Source organism: Pelmatolapia mariae, linkage group LG10_11, assembly GCF_036321145.2.
Source record: "Pelmatolapia mariae isolate MD_Pm_ZW linkage group LG10_11, Pm_UMD_F_2, whole genome shotgun sequence".
NCBI lineage: Eukaryota > Metazoa > Chordata > Actinopteri > Cichliformes > Cichlidae > Pelmatolapia > Pelmatolapia mariae.
The window spans coordinates 4,595,006-4,618,398 of NC_086236.1; the positions used below are offsets into that span (position 1 = coordinate 4,595,006).

At 42.9% G+C, this 23,393-nt stretch overlaps 1 protein-coding gene across 1 annotated transcript; it reads left to right on the forward strand.

The window, feature by feature from the left end:
* Positions 1–47: 47 nt before the first annotated feature.
* Positions 48–23,307, forward strand: gemin5 (gem (nuclear organelle) associated protein 5). Its single transcript, XM_063485588.1, has 28 exons — positions 48–289; positions 4,211–4,365; positions 5,062–5,243; positions 5,686–5,837; positions 6,036–6,128; positions 6,459–6,591; positions 7,147–7,312; positions 7,757–7,969; positions 8,393–8,478; positions 9,840–9,922; positions 10,869–11,005; positions 12,181–12,254; positions 13,100–13,281; positions 13,457–13,596; positions 13,754–13,925; positions 14,002–14,220; positions 14,305–14,361; positions 14,438–14,563; positions 14,746–14,841; positions 14,987–15,124; positions 16,650–16,797; positions 16,940–17,059; positions 17,162–17,372; positions 17,465–17,719; positions 17,922–18,084; positions 20,575–21,079; positions 21,321–21,408; positions 22,024–23,307. The coding sequence occupies exons 1-28, from the start codon at positions 148–150 to the stop codon at positions 22,186–22,188; spliced, it is 4,401 nt and encodes a 1,466-aa protein (XP_063341658.1). The 5' UTR covers positions 48–147; the 3' UTR covers positions 22,189–23,307.
* Positions 23,308–23,393: the final 86 nt, after the last annotated feature.

The following is a 23,393-nucleotide window of genomic DNA, read 5'->3' on the forward strand; positions in this document are numbered from 1 at the left end:
CACCGGTAGGATTTACGACACCATGCTGTGTGTACGGTCATAAGTGTTGTAGCTACGATAGTGCAGGTAACATGTGAGAAGTTTGGATTAGGTGTCTAGGACTTTATTAAAGAAAAAAAAAACTATTTTTAAAGTATCCAGGGCGTCATGCGAGAACGGTCGCTTCCCGCCTCTCCCAACTGGTACTGCTCGCGCTGCAGTGATGTCAGCAGTAGCGGTTTGCTGGGCGTCGGGGCCAAAAACATCATCTACTTGATAGATGTGTCTGCATCTTCGTGCAGAGTGGCAGGTGAGTGAGCAGTCACCGCTGGACACCACACATAGCACAGGCTTGACCGTGCCGTTCATGTTTGAGTCCCTGCAGCCAGAAACACCGCGTTAAACTCAGGTACAACTTATCTGCCTGACCAAATCAGAGAGATTAGAGCAGCGGTCCCCAACCCCCGGGCCTCGGACCGGTACCGGTCCGTGAGTCGTTTGGTACCGGGCCGCGAGAGTTGAGGCTCAGGTGTGAAATGTATGGTTTTCAGGGTTTTTATCGGTTTTCAGCGTTATTTTGTTATCGTTTTTATCGTTAACTCGGTTTTCCTGGGTCTTTTCACGTGTATTATGAATAAATCTTCTTTTTTCGGTACCGGTACTAGTTTTATTTTGTTGTATTTATCCGGGACACCTTAAAGGCCGGTCTGTGAAAATATTGTCGGGCATAAACCGGTCCGTGGCGCAAAAAAGGTTGGGGACCGCTGGATTAGAGGATCTCGGGCTGTGATGGGCTGGAGTGACCAATGAACAGTGTTGGGCAAGTTACTTTGAAAAAGTAATTCAATTATAGTTACTTCTTCAAAAAAGTAACTGAGTTAGTAACCGAGTTACAATATTCTAAAAGTAATTAATTACTTGAAAAGTAACTATTGCGTTACTTTAAAAAAACGTTTAACCCTCTGGGGTCCAGGGTATAATTGGCCATTTTTTACTACTTTTGATTTTCCCTTCACATTTTACCTTTAAAAACTATTTACTTTGCCTTGTTTGGTATCATTCTTTTTAGCACAACCTCATGTGCCTGAATTTACAGTTATGTTTTTATTTTGACATACTGTATTAACACAATTGATCTAAAATCAGACAAACAACATAAAATCAGAGTAGAAAAAGTTATATTTTTACTGTAACAACCACAAACATGTTTAATGAATCATATTTCATAACTTCAAATGCAAATATTAATTGTCAATTTTAAAATCATATGCACAAGTTTTGCAAACAACAAAGTTATTTGCAGCCATTTACCTTTTACCCTTTTTTAAAATAACCATTTCAAACTATTTACCAAACAATCAGCTGTTCTGCATTCAATAAGATGCCACACAAATTATTTGTGCCACTCCAAATATTTCTGTCCACTATAAAGGAGAACATCACAGCCTGATACCTGCAGGTCTGACAGCAGCAGGTGTATCACTCCTGTTTTTTACTTCGAGACAGCAGTCGCCTCATTGTTCTGACACACAACACAAAACTATCCACAACACTACTCACTAACTACACAAGACAACACATTAACTACACACCCCAAACACGCTAAACGTCACAAATTTCACATCTCAAAACTCGCTCTCTCTCTTTTTCTGCTCTCTCTCTCTCTCACTCCTAAAACTTCCCCTGTTTTGTTTTGTTTTCTTTGCTCATAAGCAGAGAGTGCTTGCTAGCGCTAACGTGGCGAAACTGAGGAAAAAACATATTGTTTATCATGACTCTGGTTTTACGTGGCCTATCGACACAATTTAAAAAACTGGTATATATCACCTTGTTGCTTTGTCTTTAAGTGGTCATGTGATTGGCTTACCACGACTACTTTATTCTTCCTCAGTCAAACAGCAGCACTCATGCGATTGTTTTGCCCCCTTAGCTCCAGGTGTTGTGCTAGACAGTGATCGTGATTGCCCTCCGCGGGAGCGCGCAGCTGCTTAAAGCTGTACTTACGTAGTCAGCTACTTCCGTGCAACTGATATAAGATGCGGTAAGCTGAACACAGCTTCAACCGTCTGTTTGTTGAAAAATAGTAACGGACCGCGTTTCCTTGTTAGTAACTGTAACGGCGTTGTAACGATAGGAATAGTAATTAGTTAGATTACTCGTTACTGAAAAAAGTAACGCCGTTAGTAACGCTGTTACTTGTAACGCCGTTATTCCCATCACTGCCAATGAAAGGATTTTACAACATTCGATGGAAATAAAAATGATGAACTTACCAAAAGCACCCCAAAAGTCAGTGTGGAAAAAATGCAGTGACAGGCTAATCCATTGTGGTAGTTTGTATGGCCCTCATGTGCTTGAATTAATTTCTGAGAATGTCAGGGCATGCTCCTAATAAGATGATGGATATCCTTAGATATCTGTACCAGGAGCTTGTCCTGGTGCTAGTTTGTACACCCAGGTAGCGTCAGGTTGAAGAAAACATAATGGCCCAGATGTGTTTTAGTGGATTTAGGTGCGGGCCAGTCAGTGTTGTTTCTTCATTCTCCAGGAACTGCTTGTATACTGCCTGTATACTCTTACCACAAGAGGCCGAGCATTGTCATGCCGTTACCTAGCCTGGAGAGGTCTGTGCGTGCCTCCAGGGATAGGTCTCCCGAGACCATCACTGGCCCACCACCACACTGGTCATGCTGAATGATGTTACTGGCAGCATAACGTTCTCCACAGCTTCTCCAGACCCTTTTATGTCTGTCACATGTGCTCATCTGTGAAGACCATAGAGCACCAGTGGTGGATTTCCTGATTCTGCGATTCTCTGGCAAATGCCAGTCAGGGTCCATTAAGTAGAAGGCCCTGTAGAGCAGCGGTCCCCAACCTTTTTTGCGCCACGGACCGGTTTGTGCCCGACAATATTTTCATGGACCGGCCTTTAAGGTGTCCCGGATGAATACAACAAAATAAAACTAATACCGGTACCGAAAAAAAGAAGATTTATTCATAACACACGTGAAAAGACCCAGGAAAACCGAGTTAACGAAAAAAACGGTAACAAAATAATGCTAAAAACCGATCAAAACCCTGAAAACCATACATTTCACACCCAAGTCTCAACTCTCGCGGCCCGGTACCAAATGACTCACGTACCGGTCCGTGGCCCGGGGGTTGGGGACCGCTGCTGTAGAGGACATTGGCAGTGTCCAGCTCTCCTACAGTATCTTTGTGTGTCCTAGAATCTCCTCCATGTTCTTGAGACTGTGCTGGGAGACACTACAAAGCTCCTGGCAGTGAAACTTAGTGATGTGCCATCCTGGAGAAGTTGGCGTACTTGTCCAGGTTCTATAGGGTCCACTGTTTTCTACTGGTACTGACACTGACCCTAGCCAAATGCAATGCTAGTAAAAAAAAAAACAGTCAAAAAAGATGAAGCGGGAAAAATATAATTGGCCTCCACTTGTAAAACCACTCCTGTTTTGGGTTTGTCTCATTGTTGCCTCACCTTTTGTTGTTGTTAAATGAGGGTGTGCAGGATGATGAAGGGCACAGGGTGGTCAGGCGGGCACAGGGTGGTCAGGCAGGCTCAGAATAGTGGCTGTTTTTCACCACAAAGCCCTCACTAAAATAGACATATTGTAGATTTTATTTTCTTATTGAAATACCAATAAAAGTCCTTCATCAAACCATCTGTTTGGATCACTTAAATGTGAAGAAAATCAATCTTTTCCACTTCTCCCACTCACCACTGATTTACGAAAGTGCCAGCACAACTAAATTAAGAAGAAGCCAAAAATAAAGGCATGTGTATGCAGATGGACTGTTTATTTAGATTGGCACTTTAAATCCGGCACAAATCTGTGCTCTCTTTCTAGCAGTGATACTTTTAGCATGCAGGGGTGAGTCTAAAGATGCAGGGGTGAGTCTAAAGATGCAGGGGTGAGTCTAAAGATGCAGGGGTGAGTCTAAAGGGGGCACAGAGGGCATCAAGTTCAGAGCTTTAGTAGATGTTTACAGTATTTTATACATTTCTAATGTAAAGTTTGTATCTAGTAAAACCTCATGATTTACTATTATAGATTAAGTTAGAAGCTGAAAGCAAAAAAGTAATAATTATTAGTATATTTTCTCCAGTTTATCTTGGGTTTATAACTGTTGGAAGCTAAAATCATAATTGAAATTAAACAGATTAATCCTCCAGTCGCAGTGAAATCAGTGTCCTTTTCTGTGTGTTTTTCAGGTGATCTCGTGGGCCATAAGGACTTGGTGTCCGGCTTTTCGTTTTGCCAGCATGCAGGGCAGAGTCACATCTGTGTCAGCTCCTCCAGCGATGGCAGTATCCGTTTCTGGGACTCCAGCAGCAAGACTCTTATTAGGGAGCACGCAGCTCATCAGGTGAGTGTCCTGTTCTGCCGGTCCACTAACACAGAAACAGGTTTTGTGTCGTGCTTGCGCCCCCTACAGGATGTTGTGTGCTCTACACCAGCAGCAGAGGGAACTTGGAAGCAGCTTGTATGTGCGTTGTGCCGTCTCACGTTGTTTTTTTCACATTTATATGAAATGGTCCAATCTCCTTGATGAGACTGGACCCCTGACCAGGTCTGGAGAAAGAAAGTTAAGCACCAGAGTTCGACAGGACTCAGTGGGATGCGCAGCAAAAACATTGTCTGCAGCAGCTCTGTGATTTTCTCTCGAGGGCATTTTTAAAACAGTTGTCAAGGTTACTGAGGGCATTGCATATTTATTTTCCATTATTTGCTTGAGCAGATGCCTTAAAGCAGTATTTTGTCTGTGGATTAATCTGAATAATAAACAGCATGTAATGACATGTTGGTTAAATATCATTGGGAAGATGTTTAAACCCAGAAAGGATATTTATTTGACAAATCATGAAACACATAAAAAACATTAGTATATTGATTCATCATGCCAAAATGTTAACAAAGGGTTTTACATTTAGATTATAATATCTGGTGTTGTTGTATAGTATTTGCTATAAATGTCTTTGGAAACAGCTCACTGCCCGTCAGCACGCACCTGACTAAGAAGAACTTGTGACACACACTCACTCGGGTCTCTTTTTGTGCACAGAGCTCCGTATCAGCGCTGCACTGGTCCCCTGTGGATAAAAACCTGGTGGTTTCTGGGGATGAGAAAGGCGTGGTGGTCTGTCACTGGTACCACACAGGTGACACGACCAGCTTCTTCCCTGAGCCCAGAACCATCTTCTGCCTCACCTGCTCTCCTCATACCTGGAACTATGTGGCTGTTGGGTAAGGATACCAAGAAAGACGACCGCTGGACAGATTAGTCTGCTGGATCATGAACATTCATTCATGCAAGCACTTTGCATGAATGAGGGTAGTTTTTCTGCGTTTTACCAAACTGACTGTCAAAGGTTACATTAACATTATAAAGTGAGTGAAGTGGGTCTACTACTAAGTGATTCAAAGAAGTTTTTATCCATAAAAGAGAGAACTCGCTTTAAATCTTTCTGAGCTCAGGTTTTTTTGAGGAAAAAAATGTCTGAAGAAACATTTTTAACCAGTCGAGCATCTAGATTACAGTTCTTTTAAAGTCTTTCACAAAGCTGTAGGTAACAGACAAAAATCTCAATAAATGTGTTTTCATGATCATTTGAAGTCTTGATTGTAAATGAATCTAAATTTAAATTCAGTGAACATGATGTCGGTAACTGTGACAATGCTGCTGTAGGTACAAAGATGGGATGATCGTGCTGATTGATGTGAGTAAGAAAGGCGAGGTGATTCACCGTCTCCGTGGACACGACGATGAGATCCATGCGCTGGCGTGGTCACCTGTGGCCTGTGAAGATGCCCTCTACACCAGACCTGAAGACGGTGAAGGTAACGTTGTGTTTCCTTGTATTATTGTTGGGTCTTTAGCTTACAATAAAAAGCACCCTGAGGCAACTGCTGTTGTGATTTGGGCAGTATTTAATTTATTCTCTTTTATTTTTCTTTTTAAAATATGTTCGTTGTGCACGAAGAAGCCAATTCAACACAAGTATATGAGACTTTTTTTTTTTTCCTCTCATGTAATAGCAACCAATGGAGTGTCTGGAGGAGATGGCTGCTATCTCGCATCTGGGAGCAAAGACCAGACTGTAAGGCTCTGGAGTACAGCCAAGGGAAAAGGTGGATTTATGTGTATTTTTAAGGTTTTTTTTTAATTGATGCTGCAGAAATCAGCCTTGAAGAAGAAAATGTTTCATTCACTATGAGTGTTTAATATTTCACTTAAATATGAGGGTTAGAGTTTAGGAAAAAAAGCACAGTATATACAAATTCTGATCACCTCTGAAGCTCGTGTTAGATTTTATTTCCCTCCCCACACGCAGCATAAAAAGCTTAAGCTCTTTTTTTTTTTTTGATAACTCCATGATATGACAAAGGTTTACTGCAGGTGATTAGATCATACCTGGTGTAAGACGTAATCCTTTTAGCATCTTCTCCTTCACCTTGCAGGTGTCATGACTCTGAAGCTGCCCTACCTGAAGAGGAGAGGCACCGCAGTCGACCCCGGGGTGAAAGAGCGTCTCTGGCTCAGCGTTCATTGGCCGAAGGGACGGCCGACGCAGCTCGTGTCCAGTTGCTTCAGGTACACTGTGTGTGCTATCAGTCAAATGGTTTAAAGAGGGTTTTTTGGTTGTTGATTGAGTAACAAAATGATCACGACAAGAAATGATTGTAAAACTGTGGCCCGTTTTGAATTTTTCCTCATCACTTTAACATTTACATAACTTGCCTGCTTTAATATTTTTACACAGACTTTAAAACTGACTGTTTTTTTTCCCTCAGTGTCAATGAAACTGAGATGTAGCTGCAAGCAGCAGAAATTGAAGATTGTTATTTCAGGGTTGTAATAAATGGGAGCAAAATCACTTGTAATGGCTTTTTAGACCTTTTTATTTGGCCTCTAATTTTAGGATATTGTCTGGAGGTGTGTTTGTCGAAAGTCTCTTGGCAAAATGTCAGGAACAAATTGAGCAAAATAGAACATAAAACAGACCCATTAAAATGTAAAACGGTAAAGTGCTTTGTCAATGCCAGATTTAGTACTCGCGTTAATTTCCTTTTTTGGGCTTCTTCATTTGCTGTATCTAGGAGCTTGGGTGATAATTGGGTTGATAGGCTTATTTTGGTGTCTCCCCAGTGGTGAGTTGGTCATGTGGGATTTAACCAAGACAGGGAAGCAGAGGTGGACCCTGTTCGGCACATCCTCAGAGGGTCAGAACCACAGCAGGATCGTCTTTAACATGAGTTCGGCTCACCTGCAGGATGGCAGAGAGCTGCTCATCAGCACCTCCATGGACAGAGAGGTGAGTGACCTTTGAACTTACAGTACATGGCCTGTGCCAGTATGGAATTCAGTACAGGCCAGTGGGTGTTTTTTAACTGTAAAGCTCTTGCGAGGATAGCTGCTGCTGCCAGCCCGTATCCTCCTCTGTGGAAAGTAATCGAGCAACAAAACCCAATTGGCAGTGCTCTCACACGACTCAGGAGACCTCCTTGTTGGCCAGAGGGAGAACGAAAGCCAAAGGCAACAACCGTCTGACGCCGCGGTCTGATTAATCTCCCAGCACTAGTTAAGATTCACTCGAAGCAGCTTTTTTAGCCATGAGTGCACTGCTGTGTTCCAGCATTCATCTGGCCTGTTTTTTAAAAGTGGGAATTTTGCATGAAAGCAAATAAGGATTTCTGACATTTATTATTAAACTGCCTTTAAAGAGGGAAGTTCATTGAAAGCTGGTTCATTCTTCCAGGTTAAGTGCTGGGACCTGGCCTCTCTGGAGTGCTGCTGGACTCTGCCCACCCTGGGCGGTTTCGTCTACGCCCTGACCTTCTCCCCCGTGGGTACTGGATGTCTGGCACTCGGTGTCGGTGACAACATGATCCGGGTGTGGAACACGCTGACCACTCAGAACAAGTACGACGTTAGGTCCTTCTGGCAGGGGATCAAGTCCAAAGTCACAGCGGTAAGGAGTTTCTTTTTGCAAAGCACAGCTGATTTATGGTTAACTATTAGTGACAGTTTATACCCAGGAAGAATATAAATGGTTTACTTTACTTTAAAGTCTGTGTGTGTGTGAGGAAGTTTTCTGAAAGACGTTAAAGGATGAGATCTCAGATCAGTAAAGAAACAACTTATTGGATGAAAAAACAATTTGTCGGCTGTCCAAGTGTCTGCTTTAAAAATGATCCAGCGGAGCTGCTGATGAGACTTTGAGAGGACATTAAAGTCAGACTTATGTTATCGGCTTTAAGCAGCCTTTAAATGTTATTTTGTTCTTCAAGCTTCCATCATGTCTGAGGTTGATGATAGTGGCTAAATTATTACAGGCTTGTTGCTGTTCGCTGACACAAAAGATGAAGTGCATAAAGTGTTTCATTTGTTGTAGCTGGCGTGGCATCCGACAAAAGAGGGATCTTTGTCTTTTGGAACAGATGATGGGAAAGTTGGTATCTATGACGTCTTCTCCAACAAGTAAGGTTCATTTCTCTAAGATTAGCTGTCTGACCCCGCCCCCATGCTTATCGTGTTTATTGCTTGTGCCTGTTTCATGCTGTTGCCTTGATAGACGATTGGTGACAGCACATACAGAAGCATATATCAGTGTGCGTCGGTGGTATTCAAAACACTTTCATTGTTTATGAAGAAGCGTATGTGTTAAACTTCGGTGATACATGCTGTGTTTTTCCACAGAGGATCATTTATGTTCATTTGTAAAAGATGATCTTTGCTTGATTCCCTTTTCAAAACATCATTATGTGTCTCACTTTCTTTTAATTGGCTGCCCCTCGTCTGGCTTCCACAACTGGAACTGAGGGCTTGTATGGAACACCACCTCCCCTTTCTTTTCCCGAGATTCCCAAAACAAACTTCAAGCCTTTCCTTTAAAAGCAAAACAAAATAAAACTGATACTGTGATCTACAAACTGCATTAGGCTGTTAGACTTGCCTAATTGTTAATCAAATTTGCACATATGAAAGAGCTTGCAGTCATTAGTATTTACTAAATACTGATGCTTTGGAATACTCCTAAGAAGTAATTTCAGAAGTGTTTTGATTTTGGCACTGGTACCAATCTCTGGGGCATCAGTGAGTGGATTACAGGGCTTTGCCAGTGTCTGAAATGACCATATAGTGAAATCCCATCAACCGAAGTACCCAAAGTATAAGGAAACCACCCATTTAAAATGTGGCAGCTGTAGCTCAGGAGGTACAGCGGGTTGTCTGCTGATCCGAAGGTCGGTCTGGCTCCTCCAACCTGCATGTCAGAGTGTCTGTGGGCAAAAAGCCGAACTCCAAACGTTTCCTCTGATGCATCTGTCTGAGAGTGCGTGAATGTTAGTTTAAGTGCTCAGGCATAGAAAAAAGCACCTGTAAAAATGAGAGTGAATGAGGCTGGTGGTAAGAAAGCACTTTGAGTGCTTAAATTGACTAAAAAAACAAAAAAATCACTGTATACATATAAGTCGATTTGCTTTAAAATGACTTTTTTCATGCACTGATCTTGCTAACTTTCATCCACCAGTATTATACCAGCATTTGACAGAAAAATAGGGAAACGCAGAATAAATCAACTGAATAAACAAATAGAACTTTAAGTAATTTGTAAGGAAATTGCTTTCTTATTAATTTACATGCAAAACGTCAGAACTGTTGTGATTTCAGTTGGAGTTTGACTTTGAAAAGTTTTCTGAAAGTCACTAAGTCCATCCTTTGCTTGTTTTGTGGTGCGAGTCTTGTGGTTTCTTCTTATACTCCCTTGAGGCCTGTTTTCCTGCAGCTATACACATCACACGTCCCTAACCGAGCGTTTGTTCTGCTTCATCTCCTCCCAGGCCTCCTCAGATATCGAGCTCCTATCACAGAAAAACGGTGTACACGTTGGCCTGGGGGCCCCCGGTCCCCCCGATGTCATTTGGTAAGTTCTTAATGAACTCTTAGCAACTGCTGTTGTTTGCTCTGAACGCTCTGACCCAGCAAAAAGCCTGGCAGTGGGACACCAAAAAAGCAGAGAGTCAGCGAAAAAGCCAACCATCTCTGCACGCCTTTTCGTAATCGACCCTGTAATTGAGTGAGCTGAGAAAACACTTACTCCTCACCTCCTTCCTCTTGAGCCGCTCGTGGGGAAATCAAGACGTAGGAAGTTAATTTTACCAGCTGTCGGCAGATGACATTTTGATTAGCGTATCAGTCACTGGGCTTCAAAGCCATAAATGTAATTGTTGCACTGCCAAAAATTCTGCTGATGGCTCCTAAACAAACAAAAGTAGCTGCTAATTAGTTTACCCGCAGCATTGGCACCAGTTCAGCTCCATTCATGGACTTGTGATTGGTTCAGATTGTCAGGATGACTTACAATAGGTGTGCAGAGTAAATCAGGACCAGCTGCTTCTCAGGGCTGTCAGCCGCCATGCTTCCTTTGCTCTTTACGTTAAGGCTTCTACATACCTGGTGTTTACAGATTAGTCTATCTTATCTATATTACCTATAATAATGCCTGTGTATATATTGAATGGGTAGTTATAGTAACCAAGTCTTTAATTCATTTATATCTTTGAGAGTTGTGGTCCTTAAAATGTTTAAGTTTGGCTCTCCTGTGTTAAGATTTCAGTCGTGAAGTCATTTCAAGTTAAAGATGCCATTACAAATTTACGATTAATGAGGTGTCCAATTAACTAATCATTTAAGTTCTAGTTAAACACAAAGTATTTACTGTAATGCAGTAAAATGTCTTTAAGTAATTGGCTTTAACACACTGTTATGTAGCGGTAAACGCTATCAAAAAACACTTGAAACCCACAGTTTGTTCACAGTAGACCCTCCGTCATGAAGACACTGAGTTTTATGTTCTGTGTGGCGTTCAGGGACAGCAGGAGGAAAACCTTCCTTTAGTCTGTACAGCTGTGCCGGCGAGGGCGTCATACTCCAGCACGATCCATACAAGCTGAACGGAGAGGCGTCGGACATCGACAAGCTCATCAGAGATACTAACGACATCAAGGTGGGAGGGGCTTTGATGTGATGATGATGATGATGTAATTATTCAGGCCCTTTATCCTCAGATAAATAACTCAGATTTGGAAGAAGTATTACTCACTGATCTTTTTTGATCCTAACGATTCTTTCTTTAACATGTAGTTATCCATAATGCAGTGGTGAAAACCACTGTCACGCACATGAACGGATCATATTTGTAAGGGGTGGGGTAAAAAAAATCAATATAGGATTATGTGGGGATATTGTATGGATCCAGGGATGACAAATACCAATATTTTATTAATTAAATTAAAATATTCTGGAAATATTACGCACATGAGGGCTCATCTCATTCACCACCTCCCTGAGATAACGTTAGCTTGTAACACTGGTTAACACTGGACACACTTAGAGCTAATTGCAGGATCATAGCACATTCCTGGTTCTACAAACTTGTTTAATCTGTTTTTATATGCACAACATTGCTCACTTCTCTCTTCTCCACTCTTTGTCGTGTGCTCCCAATACGATGAAATCCTTCACTGACAAACGTGGATGCCCTGTGAAACAAAAACTAGCCTTTCTGCAAAAGCGCCGTTAATTTAGAATTTCCCTCTTTTTTTTTTTCTTTTTTTTTTTTTCATGTTTCGAGAGGATGGTGAATAAGTGCTGCTGAGATTAAAATATAATAAAGCAAATCTTCAGCAATCTATTGCTAATCACTTTGGTGGTCATTGATTCCTGATGTCATTCCCAACAACCTAACTTTGTACTGAAATAAGATCAGTTATCAAACAGGACTCTAGAAATAAAAGCCTCTGTTATAAGCTGCATTGCAGATAAAGGCACAAATAACCCAGCCTGACACCCTCCTCACCATCATCTCACTTCCAGCACCAAGCAAAGAGAACTTTGTGTGCAGTTGGTAAGATGGACAGTAAAGCAGTCACATGTATAGAGACATGTTTTTGTTGCTTTGTAGTCTGGTAGCAGGACTTTTATCTGTGCAGAGATTTCATTAAGCCCTCAGTGAACCAGCAACATGTCAGGCAAAATAAAACCTGACACAGTAAGAAAGCTGACAGCACAAGTTCACTCTTCAGGTCCTTCGTGCCTGCAACAGTTTGTTTCATGTCTGCTGCTGAATGTAAATAAAGGAGATTTGAATAAGTTATAAAGGTAAAATTTGCTTCCCAACAGCACAAGCTGTCACCACACACCGACCTCAGCTGGAAGCCAGATGGGAAAGTTGTTGCCATCGGCAACGAGGATGGGTGAGTGAACGGTCGGGCGTGACCCATCTTGTAACACACCATCAGCAGCCTGCGGGAGTCCTCTGAGGGTCCAAATGTCTGCTGACAGTGTCTGGACTCGAGGCTACAGAATAATGAATTTTGTTCTGTTTGAACTGTTGCCCCCTCTTATCTAGGTCGCTTTCAGGGATTATGATTGGGTGCCACACTGACACATGTAGATGTCTACACTTCCTGAACCAGCCAGGTTCAAAGCAAACCACATTTGATTTATTAGATGCAATAGAAAATGGCTCGCAGCTTGTTTGTTTCACTTTGTGGATCGTCATACGTCTTCACAAGCAACTGGATTCATGAACCTACAGAGTTATTACACAACTCTGCACAAAGTTCTCACAGGTTATTAAAAAGTCCCAAGGATGAGGTCATAAAATGTGTTTTCTGTAGGTGTTAGAATGTATGGATGGTATGTTTAAGATAATAAAAATTCAGGAGGGCACTCCTGAAGTAAGGAGATGCACTTTAGCATTTTTTCATTAGTAATGTAATGTGACTAATAATGGTCAATATTCAGCTGTAAAAATTTAATTTTTTGCAGATATCTTGGCTATGTTGAGGTAGCTGATGTCTAAAAAAGCATATCAACAGCTGGTAAACCCACTGTACACAACCTGCCAATAGATGAAAAGCACAGCTGGTAGCTGGTTGGTAAACAAAGTCAGATATTTCTTCTGTAATCTCATATGTTGCATCCCGTACTGCCTTCTTTGTTTGCTTGTCATCTCGGGACTACAGTTGCTTTTCATTTCTGCTTGAAGTGTTTTTGTGCTTTTTGCGACCAGCTGACCAGCTGCTCTGTGCTGCAGGTGTATCGACGTATATCAGGCTCCCAGTCTGAAGTTGCTGTGCAGCATCCAGCAGCACCACAAGATCATTAACACGTTACGGTGGCATCACGACCACAGCTCTGCACCCGAGCTGCACTGCCTCCTGGCCTCGGGCTCCAGCAACGCCATCGTCTACGTGCACGATCTCCGCTCTGTTATAGGTGGGCAGAGTCCTCTTTAACATGTAGTATGTCAACCGAACTGTACTGCAATCCTCATTATGTCAATTTGGAAGAATCTAAACTGTCAGTGAAGAGCTAGTAAAAAGGTAAATGACATATTTAAGGCTTTAATGGCTATGTTTGTATTTACATCAGTGTTTTGTTTGTTGTGCAGAAAATCCTCCAGAAAGCCCCGTGGTGCTGACGGAGCCCTATCGGAGGTTGTGTGGCCATACGGCTAAAATCACCGGCATCGCCTGGAGTCCGCACCACAACGCTCGGCTCGTCACCGTCTCATATGATGGCACAGCGCAGGTCAGTGGATGGGTGTAAACCTGTAAAAGATGGTGGTGGATGCATAAGAATCTCTACCTGAACACGTTGGCTTTTCAGTTGGTAGGCGTGTTTTTATGCTGCTCTCAGCATGTCGACACATCTTTGGGTTTTATTGTTGAATATTCTTGTTCTTTAGGTGTGGGATGTTCTGGAGGAAGCAGCTGTCTCTAACTACAGAGGACACGTTGGTTATCTGCTGTGTGTGGACTGGTCCCCTGTGGATCCAGACCTGATCTGGACTGGAGGGAAGGACTTCACCTTGCAGGAGTGGAGCGTCTCCAAACAAGAGTTCACAAAGCCGCCTAAAGGTAACGCCAGAACTGTAACCAGCACAAAACGGCCTTTCTGTCTGACCAGCAGGCCGTGACACGCGTATGCTTTCAGGGAAAAAGATGGTCGACTTGAAAGAGAAGATGAAGGCCAATACGAAGCAGAAGAAGAAGAACAAGAAGGCTGGGCCATCGGGGGCCGAGGGAGCTGCACAGCCGGAGGTCAATGGAGCGCCGGTGACAATCGGAGAGAGGGCAGTGATGGGACAGGGGGTGTCAGGTGAAGATGATGAAGATGAAGCCAGCTCAACAAGCAGCCCAGCACCTTCACCAGGTAGCAGTTCAGAAAACAGCAGTTGCCATTTGAAGATTTTCTGCTACTTTTGCGTTGCAGCTCAAAATATTTTTTGTCTTTCAGCCACATTTGAGATGCAGAGAAAATCCTCGGCTGCTGTAAAGAGTAAAGACAAGCCAGGTATGCACAGATGTCCTTTTGAAACTAGTGTTTGGCACATTTCTGTATGTAACCGTGTGTGTGTGTCTATCTTAAGACTTAACTGGGCTGAAGAAGAAAAAGCCTCGCTCCATGTTGCCTCTCAGTACATCCATGGACCATCGGCCCAAAGACGAGCTGCTGCAGGACTGCATCACTCTGGCTTCTGTCAGACATGACGACAGTAAGACCACCATGCAGTTTATCGTTTTAGACAGTGATTACTGTAAAGACCATACTTTTAATAACGTTTTATTTAAAAATGTAACCCTTTTAACCTTTTTTTCTGCTTACATGAAAGCAAAATGAGGCTGATAAGCAAATATCATCTGGACTGTTCAATGAGCATGTGCATTTTTATTCCAGCACCTCCCACAGGCTGTGTCCCAGGCCAGGGAGATCATATCCATCTGGGCCTGTTTGCTGACAGACAGGCTTTGTACCGCATGTTTGATGCAGAAGGTACGCTTTAGTTTTTCATCTGAGTCATTAAAGTTAAAGTGGTGAATGTGTGTTCAGCTCTTGGAACAAGCTTTAAATGGAGAGGAGTTCTTTTACATGATGTGTTGGATGACTCCTCCGTTCTGACGTTGATGTTGCCCTTCAGAGGAGGGCCACGTGGAGGCGGGTCACTTCGACTCCGTAGTGTACCTGCGGCTGTGGAGCGGGGACCTGGAGGGGGCACTGCAGCTCGCCACAGAGAAAGGAGAGCTGAACGACCACCTGCTCTCCATCGCTCCTATGGGTAAATGCAAGAATATTGACTTAACCTGAGACTGAGCCTTTGCAGAGTGCGTGACACTGGCACAGGTGTAGGCAGAGAAAAAAATGTATGGGTCCTCAGGTGTATCATCAAAGTGTTTATACTATATCTGGGACCCATAACGTCGTAACAAAAGGACTAACATATTTTATTATTTCATGTTTATTCATTTATATATTTTTTTGCATTCTCTTCTATATTCTTTTCAACTGTGGCCACTTCCACAGTGTCAGTGACTTTGATCAACAGAAGCCCACTAAAAGAGAAATGTTAAAAATGGAGAGTGTCCTCTTCATGCCACCTGCAGCTGGGCCCTCTCTCTGCTGTCTTTTTTTTTTTTTTTTTTTTCTAATTTTCTTATTTTAGACTCTGAGGAAAGGCGAATGTCTTCATTCACACCATTGTTTGTTTGCTTTCTTGACTCTGGTAGTTGTTCCCTGGTTCCTCCTTCCCACTGAAGGCTCAGTGACTCATATGTAGTCACAGTTATACAACAGCCACAACTGATGCTAATATTTATTTCAGTCTTATTTTTCTTTTGTTTTTATTTTTCTGAAGAAACTAAGAAAAAGATTCATTTCAAGTCTGTTTTATTTATATAGCGCCAGTTCACAACAATAGTCACCTCAAGGCGATGTAGTATAATACAATAATACAGAGCAAACCCAACAATCCGATAACCCTTTATGAGCAAGAACTTGGTGGCAATAGGAAGGAAAAACTCCCTTTTAGCGGGAGAGAAATATAATAATAACTAAAGATTAAAAGCAGAGCAGGGTATAAACACAGAGTGAGTGAAAAGGGTGAGTGCAGAATAAACAGTGCATTATGGGATGCCCCCAGCAGCCTAGACCCTATTGCAGCATAACTAAATGAGGATTCCGGGTCACCTGATCCAGCCCTAACTATATACTATATTAAAAAGGAAAGATTTTAATTTTAAAAGTAGAGATGGTGTCTGTCTCCTGAATCCCAGCTGGGAGCTGGTTTCACAGACGAGGGGCCTGAAAACTGAAGGCTCTGCCTCCCATTCTACTTTTAAATAGTCTGGGAACCACAAGTAAACCCGTAGTCTGAGAGTGAAGTCTTCTGTTAGGATAGTATGGTACTATGAGGTCTTTTATATATGACACAGTTTGATTATAAGATTTTTTTATGTGAGGAGAAGCATTTGATTTGACATAAATTTGATTGCGACTTCCAGAAGGAGGAAGAGAAGCCAGTGTGGGGGAAAATATGCTCTCTCTTTGTTGTCCCTGTTAATGCACTCGCTGCAGCTTTCTGGATCAACTGAAGGGTTCGTTTTTGAACATTTAGCCAGTGCAAAATGTATGTGAGCCAAGGGATAAATATCAGCCGCTGACAGGGTAAATGTCATCTTATGGCCATGTCAACAAATGGGGTCAATATTTGCTAAAAAATATAAACGGCTCGGTTTCTTTACCCAGCTCTTGATCCACTTTCTCTGCTTTTGGTGTAATGGGAAGTGTTTTATTTGCTCCTCCAGCTGGGTTCGTGGTGTGGAGCCGGACAGTGGAGGCCTTCGTCAAGCAGCTGTGTCTGCAGGAGCAGTACCTGAAAGCGGCGTCCCACCTGCTGTCCATCAACAAACTCTACGAGGCAGTCGACTTGCTGCGCTCCCACAAGCTTTACAGGTTTGCCTTTATTTACTGTTGCTTTGTTTTGTTCCTCTAAATAAAAAAGTTCTGTTCCAGGTTTGTTTGCTACAAAAATACAGCAAAAGTAAAAGTTTTCAGACTGTATTCTGGTGATGTTTTGTTCATCTGTTATTATCAGGGAGGCCATAGCGCTGGTTAAAGCCCGGCTGCCAGCAGACGAACCTCTCCTGAAGGAGCTGTACACTTGTTGGGCTGCAGTGCTGGAGAAAGATGGGCATTTTTCTGCAGCAGCTAAGTGGTGAGAAGTGGAAAGTTTAAAGTTGCTCTTAATGATTATTTAAATTGCTTTGCAAACATTGTTAAATGGGTCCTCTCTCATTCGTTTGACATCATCTCCCAGCTACCTCGCTGCCGATGCCAGCTTTGACGCAGCCAAGGTCATCGCCAGGAAGAATGACGTCTTGTCACTGAGGACCGCGGCCAGTCTAGCAAGAATCTCAGGAGAGGCCTCTCTGGCTCAGTCTCTGTCGCTGAGATGTGCCAAAGACCTGGCAGCCGCTAGAGACTGGGTTGGAGCACAGGAGGTCCTGAGTTTGCAAGACAGCCTCCTGGTTAGTAGTCGGAATGTGAATTTGGGTTTAGAAGATGAACTGAAAGTCTGTGAAGTCATCACTGAAGTGAAACCTGTTCCAACCTTCTGCAGGTCCACAGGCTGCATCTCTGTGTGGCTGAGCTGCTCTCTGAGATGCTGGGAGACTCTGAAGTTAGTCCTGCAGCATCCTGCGCCTCCAGTCACCCGTGGGCGTCACCGGGTGAGCGTCACATTAGCATCATGGATCGAGTGAGAGATGTGTGGGAGGAGCAGTTTGCTGTTTCACGTCAGAGCGTCGGGGCTCTTCTGCAGGAGCTCAAGTCTGCAGAGAGCCCAACGCCCACTGCTAACAGTCCCCTCAGACAGGTACAGACACAAACTAGGTACATAATTGATGATACGGCTGGAAACAAATGTATTATGTACAAGCATGCACAACAGAAGATATAAAAAACCAGCTTAAATATGACGTAGAAGCATATTTGAAGCAGAGAACTGAAAGAAAACTAAAGGAAGTCTTTTAATGAATTTAGACTAAAATCTTGTCCATGTGCCTCTCCATCTGTAGGTCCTGCTGCATTCATCCCTCCACCTGACCTGTGCTGTGCTCAGCTGGTTACTGGCTGATGATGATCAGCTGGTGAAGGAGCTGTGGCACGCAGTGGCTTGGCCGAGAGAGGCCGGACACTTCTGTGTCTCTGCAGAGCTCTGCAGGCTGCTGTTCCCAGATGGTACGTCCTATTAACAGAACAGTGAAGTCATCTGTCCATCAGGGTACATCATATCAATCCTAAATGTGGTGGCTGCACTACTGAGACAGAATAAGGGCAAACTGACATTTTAGCCAGAAGATGAGCATTTCTTAAGTTCTGTCGCAGTAGTTTTGGCGACACCTTGTGGTGATAAGTGTTGTAACATCTGAGCTTAGATTCTTGAGTCTTTTATGTATGAATTTAAATGTTAGGACAGTGTAAAATAAATGTGTTTGACAGACAGCAGCTTTACCTTGCAGTGTCTCTCACAGGAGTAGACTGTATTTTTGGTGGTAGCAGAGGCAGGAGCGGCATGTCTGCATATACAGTGGCTTGCAAAAGTATTCGACCCCCTTGAACTTTTCCACATTTTGTCACATTACAGCCACAAACATGAATTAATTTTATTGGAATTCCACGTGAAAGACCAATACAAAGTGGTGTACACGTGAGAAGTGGAACGAAAATCATACATGATTCCAAACATTTTTTACAAATAAATAACTGCAAAGTGGGGTGTGCGTAATTATTCAGCCCCCTGAGTCAATACTTTGTAGAACCACCTTTTGCTGCAATTCCAGCTGCCAGTCTTTTAGGGTATGTCTCTACCAGCTTTGCACATCTACAGACTGAAATCCTTGCCCATTCTTCTTTGCAAAACAGCTCCAGCTCAGTCAGATTAGATGGACAGCATTTGTGAACAGCAGTTTTCAGATCTTGCCACAGATTCTGGATTGGATTTAGATTTGGACTTTGACTGGGCCATTCTAACACATGGATGTGTTTTGTTTTAAACCATTCCATTGTTGCCCTGGCTTTATGTTTAGGGTCGTTGTCCTGCTGGAAGGTGAACCTCCGTCCCAGTCTCAAGTCTTTTGCAGACTCCAAGAGGTTTTCTTCCAAGATTGCCCTGTATTTGGCTCCATCCATCTTCCCATCAACTCTGACCAGCTTCCCTGTCCCTGCTGAAGAGAAGCACCCCCAGAGCATGATGCTGCCACCACCATATTTGACAGTGGGGATGGTGTGTTCAGAGTGATGTGCAGTGTTAGTTTTCCGCCACACATAGCGTTTTGCATTTTGGTCTCATCTGACCAGAGCACCTTCTTCCACATGTTTGCTGTGTCCCCCACATGGCTTGTGGCAAACTGCAAACGGGACTTCTTATGGTTTTCTGTTAACAATGGCTTTCTTCTTGCCACTCTTCCATAAAGGCCAACTTTGTGCAGTGCACGACTAATAGTTGTCCTATGGACAGATTCCCCCACCTGAGCTGTAGATCTCTGCAGCTCGTCCAGAGTCACCATGGGCCTCTTGGCTGCATTTCTGATCAGCGCTCTCCTTGTTCGGCCTGTGAGTTTAGGTGGACGGCCTTGTCTTGGTAGGTTTACAGTTGTGCCATACTCCTTCCATTTCTGAATGATCGCTTGAACAATGCTCCGTGGGATGTTCAAGGCTTGGGAAATCTTTTTGTAGCCTAAGCCTGCTTTAAATTTCTCAATAACTTTATCCCTGACCTGTCTGGTGTGTTCTTTGGACTTCATGGTGTTGTTGCTCCCAATATTCTCTTAGACAACCTCTGAGGCCGTCACAGAGCAGCTGTATTTGTACTGACATTAGATTACACACAGGTGCACTCTATTTAGTCATTAGCACTCATCAGGCAATGTCTATGGGCAACTGACTGCACTCAAACCAAAGGGGGCTGAATAATTACGCACACCCCACTTTGCAGTTATTTATTTGTAAAAAATGTTTGGAATCATGTATGATTTTCGTTCCACTTCTCACATGTACACCACTTTGTATTGGTCTTTCACGTGGAATTCCAATAAAATTGATTCATGTTTGTGGCTGTAATGTGAAAAATGTTCAAGGGGGCCGAATACTTTTGCAAGCCACTGTATGTGAACAGGGTGACCACACTGAGCTCAGTGGCCTTTCTCGGCGTGTAGCAGTGGTAGCCTTTTGCATTGCTCTGTAGCTGTTGCAGATACTGATTAAAGTGATCATGGAGATAGCAGTGGATTTACAGAGTAGAACCAAAACTACCTTCACCAGTTGGAGTCCAAACAAGAGGCCAGCCATCCTGTAGGGAAACACCACATGGGAAGGGTTGAAAGAGAATGGGTCCATGGGTTAAAAATAAAGCTGGAGAGAAACAGATCTTCAGTCCCAAGCTTTACTTGGACAGGTCACCTACATGTATCAAAAGCCACTCAGTTCAATTTTATTTATATAGCACTAAATCATAGCAGTCACCTCAGGGCACTTAAATATTGTAATGTTAAAAGACCCTGAAAGAATACAGAGAAAACCCAACAATCAGACGAGCCCCTGTGAGCAGTTTGTATGTTTTACTCTTTTCTGCTTTAAAATATATAAATAAATAAATAAAAGAATAAACAGGTTAATCTGCATTAATAATGAATACATTTTCTGAAAATTGCTTTTCTCTCTGTTGGTCAGGTGATGTCAGTGTTAGTTCTCGGAAACATCCCAAAGCGCTTCATCACACGGAAGAAGCAGCCAAAGCTGCTGCCAGCAGTCTGCAGGCTTTTGTCCTTTACCACCACCTGTATGAATGCTGGTGGAGGACCTCGGGAGGCAGCCGGGAGATCCAGAACGGCCTCTCCCTGTCGGTGGCTGACTCGTCTCCTGAAGATGAGGTGAAGGATGAGGTATCAAATGGAGGGCTGTTGGAGTCGGCAGAGACCCACCGTCCTGTGAGTGGGAGTTTTCATAAACTGGGCTTAGATCCATTACTCCTTCTGTGTGAGCCTCACGCTGCCTGCCAGGCCACCCAGAGAGCTGTGAGAGAGATCCAGCAGCAGCTCGCCGCCATGGTGCAGCAACACAGCCAGACCCAGGGAGGGCAGCTCGACTCTGGGGAGAAACGGGATGACAGCCCTGCAGTGATTTCCACCACCAGGGAATTCTCAGACAGTCAGGACTCTGCTGAGGCTGAGCAGGGGTGAGAGCTTTGTGCCAGCTTCTTATGTTTTTATTGTTTATATGTGATTATCAGACCCATGATCATAGCACTATAGCCATGATTATAAAACTGGTTTTACTGCGCATCACTTTTTCTTTGAAATCTGGCAGGGCCATGTCTAAAACTAACCTCATTCCCATCAGTCTCAGCCATCTCGTGGTCTTTTTTTCTTTGTGATTAACTTTGATTGCTGAATCAGGCGGCTGTTTCTTCTCCCCAGTTCTGAGGACCCGGAGACTCTGCTGTCATTATCCTCGAAGATATCCAAGCATCAGAAAGAGCTGGCTGAGCTGCCAAACACACTCAAGGTACAACCAAAGCTTACAAGAGAGAGTCGTCTCTCCCAAAGTATCCTGAAGGCAGTCATGGAAGTAAACCTTTCAGAGAGGATGTTAATGTTGATTCTGTGCATGCAGTATTTGTCATTTCAACATGACAGTCAAGTAGTAAGATATACCATGGACTTTTGTGCTCCCTCTATGATCTCCCACCTACAGGGAGAGATCACAGAGGGAGAGGGGAGCAGTTTCATGTGTCAGTTTTGACCTGTTTCTCTGCTCACAGCTCTACCCTCAGGGTACCTGCTGGCTATCCTATCATGCTCCTTGTAAAGCATTTCTGATTAGCACAACCAGACAGTTTGACTTCTTAACAGCAAGAATGCTTAGTATGAAAAGTTTAAGTTGCACAAATAGTTCACTATGTTGCAAATTTCTCTTCACATGTCACAGGAACTCTTTATTGTGATGTAAGATGCACTTCAGTTTTTAGATATGTTTTATTATATTTGTAATTTAACCCTGGAGAACCAATGGGGTCAGAGCCGACCCCATTGGTTTTCTAGGGAAACCTCCAGGGTTAATATATTATTAGGATGAAACACTGATCCCCAGGGCTACAGAATGAATGTTTTTGTCTTTCAGGTGTACCCTCACCCAGATGTTGTGGAATGCTGTCTGGTTCTTCTGCATCTCAGCAAATCTTCAATGTCTTTCTCGGACTCGCTCCTACAAGAAGCTAAAGATCTGCTTCGTAAATATGGAACAAGTCCCTCTGTCCTGAAAGCCTCACAGCGATTCCTCATCTGATTCATTTGCTGGCAGTTTGGGGACCCGCCTGATGGTCTGACTTCATGTCTCCGCTGCTACACTGACTGTTTACCTGCATCCACATGAAGCATGCTCAGATGTGTTTGGTCAGAGACCTCAAAAAGCACGTGGTTCCAAACTGCGGACTTTACACACTCATTCAGATATGTTTCTTTGAGTTGTTTTCTGATACACTCAAAGCAGCATTTCTGCAGTTTTTTTTTCTACAATAAAAACAAACTTAATAAAAAGTCCTGAGTCAGCTTGATTCCGGACAAGGGTGAAGGGTCTTAAGCCAAACAAGGTCAAATTATTTCTATAATAGTTACAATCACAGACTGATGGATCTACTGTATATTGATAAGAATTGGGCTGGACAGAGTAATATCTATTATCTTTGAAAGCATAAGAACATAAATGTCCAGCTGGACTGAACAAGAGCCCTGAGTTTAAACCCAGTGGAGAATTCACCAAAAGAGATGATGGCAGAGGTGACCGTGTGGGGAAAGTTTTTAAAGCCTTATTTTGGAGCAAAATGACCAAACAGTGTCTTCAGTTTCACTGGTGTTTCTACATATTTAGTCCTAACTGTAAAAACCGATGCATAAAATATCTGCCGCTTCTAGAGACTGAAGTCTTTAAAAAAAACCAAAAAAAACTTATTTAAAATGATCATGGAAAGCTTTCTAGGAGTAACCTTATAGAACTGGGTGTGCATCAGAAGGTAGTGAAGGTGGACTCTCACTACGCAGCTTTCCTTGGAAAAACTCAAAATACTAATAGTCGTCTTAGCACACCTTTGATATACACACTGACATGTCAAATTTCGTTTTCAATGAACATCTCCAAAAGAACATGATCATAGAAGTCTTTGTTGTATTGTACAGGCTGCTTGGACTTATTTCTTAATTTTGCCTGTAAAATTAAAGCTCACCTTTCAAAAACCGAATGGCTTAGGAGTTGAAGCAAAGATGGTAAAATCTAGGAGGAGATGATTTTCCTGTTTTCAGAAAGCTGTACATTTGTGCTAAATGCTCATCTTCTCTCTCCAAAATCATCAGAATTTTCTCTATTAGCACAAACTGTGATGGAGTCCATCTATATATCATTAACCCTTCTACACACAGACATACACTGTGTTTCTGTAAATCTACTTAATAAAGAAAAGAGCAAATGCTTTCTGCTTGCATTGAAAATACAAAACA

Excerpts from the sequence above, each read along its gene's own strand:
- gemin5 (XM_063485588.1), top strand. The coding sequence starts at position 148 with ATGCGAGAACGGTCGCTTCCCGCCTCTCCCAACTGGTACTGCTCGCGC. Across the intron at positions 5,838-6,035 it reads CAGACCTGAAGACGGTGAAG|CAACCAATGGAGTGTCTGGA; the intron begins GTAACGTTGTGT and ends CTCATGTAATAG. Across the intron at positions 13,926-14,001 it reads GTTCACAAAGCCGCCTAAAG|GGAAAAAGATGGTCGACTTG; the intron begins GTAACGCCAGAA and ends GTATGCTTTCAG.